We start from the raw sequence: 2,796 nt of genomic DNA on the forward strand, positions 1-2,796 counted from the left end.
TTCAAAAGGTATGCCTGACAAAACATGCATGTTTACACAAAGAGTAGGTGCAACATACAAGTTAGAACCAGCTAAATCGTAGAGATCAAACAAATAGACCGTTGAAGAGATCCATAATAACAATTCCAATGACTAAATGAAATATGCTTTCGCTCAAAGAGCACAACCAAGACTAAATTTCTCTTATTATTTTAGGTATTACATGTAGAGATCCTCTCCTTGATTACATTTGGGGGGAAAGACTTGAAGAAGATGCTTCAGGATCAGCGCCACCGAACTGCCAACCAAACCCCACTTCAAACGACTTCTTCGAGTTAACATCACCGCTAGGCAAGCTAGCTCTTATGCTGGTGTCATTACAACCACTAGTATTGTAGCCACTGTGGACCAGGGTGTTGAGGTCTCCTCCATACCTCATCATGTCAAGTGAATCCTCTTGTTGTTGTGGAGGGGCCTTAAGCATCGCCGGAGGCCCCATGTCCATGCAACCAGTGACATAGGGAGCTGGTGATGGCGCTTGATACATCATCGAAGACCCCATGCCCATGTTGTCAGTCGGTGGTGGTGCCTGAAAAGTCGACGGAGACTCCATGTCCATGTATGGAGCTGGTGGTGTTGCCTGATAAGTCGACAGAGATTCCATGTGCATGTAGTCGGTGACGTATGGAGTTGGTAGTGGTGCGGAGACTGGTGGTTGGCCACTAATTTTTGTGATGCTTTCCCCCATGCTCTGGAGGATCACCTCTAGCTTTCGGCCAACATTGGCGAGATCCTCGATGTTGAGGCCATCGAGGCTCGAGAGGTTGCTTCCAAGCATAGCCTTGTGCAGGAGGATTCTGGTCTCATTGTCTTCGCAGACTCCTTGGAACTTGTGGCCCTTGGCCTGGAGCTTGTTAAAATGTTGGCTGAGAAAGCTTTCATGACTCACCGTCTTCTTAAACTTCCCCTTCGGCATATTCTTGTACCGAGTCAGGATAGCCACCGCCTCAGAGTGGGACGGGAACACCTCTGGTACCGACTTGCCCTCGCCATACACTAGCACGCAGGCCTTCGCATTGCACATGATGGCCAACTCGTCCGCCTTTTTCTGTAGGCCCTCATGACGTTTCTTTAAAGTACTGCATCGGGACTTTTTATCAAGGATGTACCGGAGGGCCACCTTCTTGCGAGCCATTTGCAACAAAGGAATAGAACAACAAAGGAGAGTTGCTTTGTTTTGGTGAGTTGGAAGCAATGGGGTGGATAGATATATAGTGGAGGACCAACCAAGAGGCCCAATACGAGGAAACTATTAAATGTACGTTGATAGGATAAGGAGGTGCTTCATAAAAGCACAACATTTCTTGAAATTAACACATAGAATGCATTCTAAAAAACACATAGAATGCTCATAATAGTCCGTCGAGGAAAAAATACATTAAAAGACTCGTTTCTCTCAAGAGCCACATGAATCTTTATTAACAGGATATGCTTATAATATACATTACCAAATTAATTTTAATGTTTAATATGTTCTAAAGATGGATGCTTATTCAAACGTGTACATTCAATTGTAGCCAAGTTATTATAAAAAAGCAGTATATAACGTACTTAAATTATCTCTTAATGCATTGGTGAACTAAAATTACTTATTTGGAAAGATATGTACGCAATTAAACCGATTGGTCATGCACGTTGTGTGAATTAAGTTCTACCAACTTTTCCTGTATGTGAATTAAATGTGGTTCCATATATTCAGGATTGGCCACGGTTGCTAGATGACCACTAGTGGTTCATGGTAACTGAAACGTAATTACTAGCAGTATATATTCCAAGGCAATAATTACTTCCATCTAGAAGATATGGACTGAAATTTTTCTTTAGATGCCTAGTTGAACTAGCTAGTGCACCTTTGTTATAGTTGTAAACATTAGCGTCTCAAAATTATTTGTACTTTTTTTAACACATTACAGATGTAGACGCTCATACGTACACACGTACACACACACTCTACCCTATGAGTACCTTCGAGAGACTTAGCCGGCGCATTATCTTAAGAAGTCGCTACAGATGCCTTTTGTAGTCGACGAAAACGTCTCCTTCCACTGAATGCACATTGCTGGAAGGCCTGAAATAAATCTAATAATATGCGATCACCAATGCCAAGTTTAGGACTTCAACCCTGGTGGGTTGGTTCTACTACACGGAACCGAACCATATGAGCACTGCTACGTGTGCTTGCCAAAGCTTTCCTCACAAAGAAGGTTGATTCCGTGTACTTAGAGGCCACATATAGATAGATATATTCAAAGTAAATATGAAAATGATAGCCATATCAACAAAATGTTAAATCATAGAAGCAGACACAAGTACTCACAATAATTGTAACATTCTGCGGAGGCAATCGAGCCAATCTGACATAAACCTGAAATATTCAGGTCTCGTCATCTATTTTTTGTGTCTAACGAAGCTTATGCCTTATTTGGGTCGCTATGTGGCAACTCAACATTATACAATAACTAGCGGGTTGCATTTTCACGGCTAGATTTTTTATATTTTGTTATGTTTGTATTTTTCACGTATATTGTGTTTGAATTGACGTTTAGGCCATTACATACTTTATATAAAATTTAAGTTACCTGTTCATTTCACTCTTTATTCAGTATTTTGTAATAAATATTCTCTGGAAAATTAGGTTCCTTTTGGACTTCATGCAAGTACCATATTTGTATCCGTTTTGAATATTTCGGTTGCTATTATTTTTACAAAGATTTCTATCTAGTTCACATTGAACTAATGTGTTTTCATCTTCTGTTT

General features: G+C 40.6%; 1 protein-coding gene across 1 annotated transcript; it reads right to left on the bottom strand.

The window, feature by feature from the left end:
• Positions 1-223: 223 nt before the first annotated feature.
• LOC119349985 (MADS-box transcription factor PHERES 2-like) lies at positions 224-1,174 on the bottom strand. Its single transcript, XM_037618053.1, has one exon. It carries the CDS (start codon positions 1,172-1,174, stop codon positions 224-226), a length of 951 nt encoding a protein of 316 aa, XP_037473950.1.
• Positions 1,175-2,796: the final 1,622 nt, after the last annotated feature.

The sequence above is a fragment of the Triticum dicoccoides genome, chromosome 1B (assembly GCF_002162155.2).
Source record: "Triticum dicoccoides isolate Atlit2015 ecotype Zavitan chromosome 1B, WEW_v2.0, whole genome shotgun sequence".
NCBI lineage: Eukaryota > Viridiplantae > Streptophyta > Magnoliopsida > Poales > Poaceae > Triticum > Triticum dicoccoides.

Excerpts from the sequence above, each read along its gene's own strand:
- LOC119349985 (XM_037618053.1), bottom strand. The coding sequence starts at position 1,174 with ATGGCTCGCAAGAAGGTGGCCCTCCGGTACATCCTTGATAAAAAGTCC.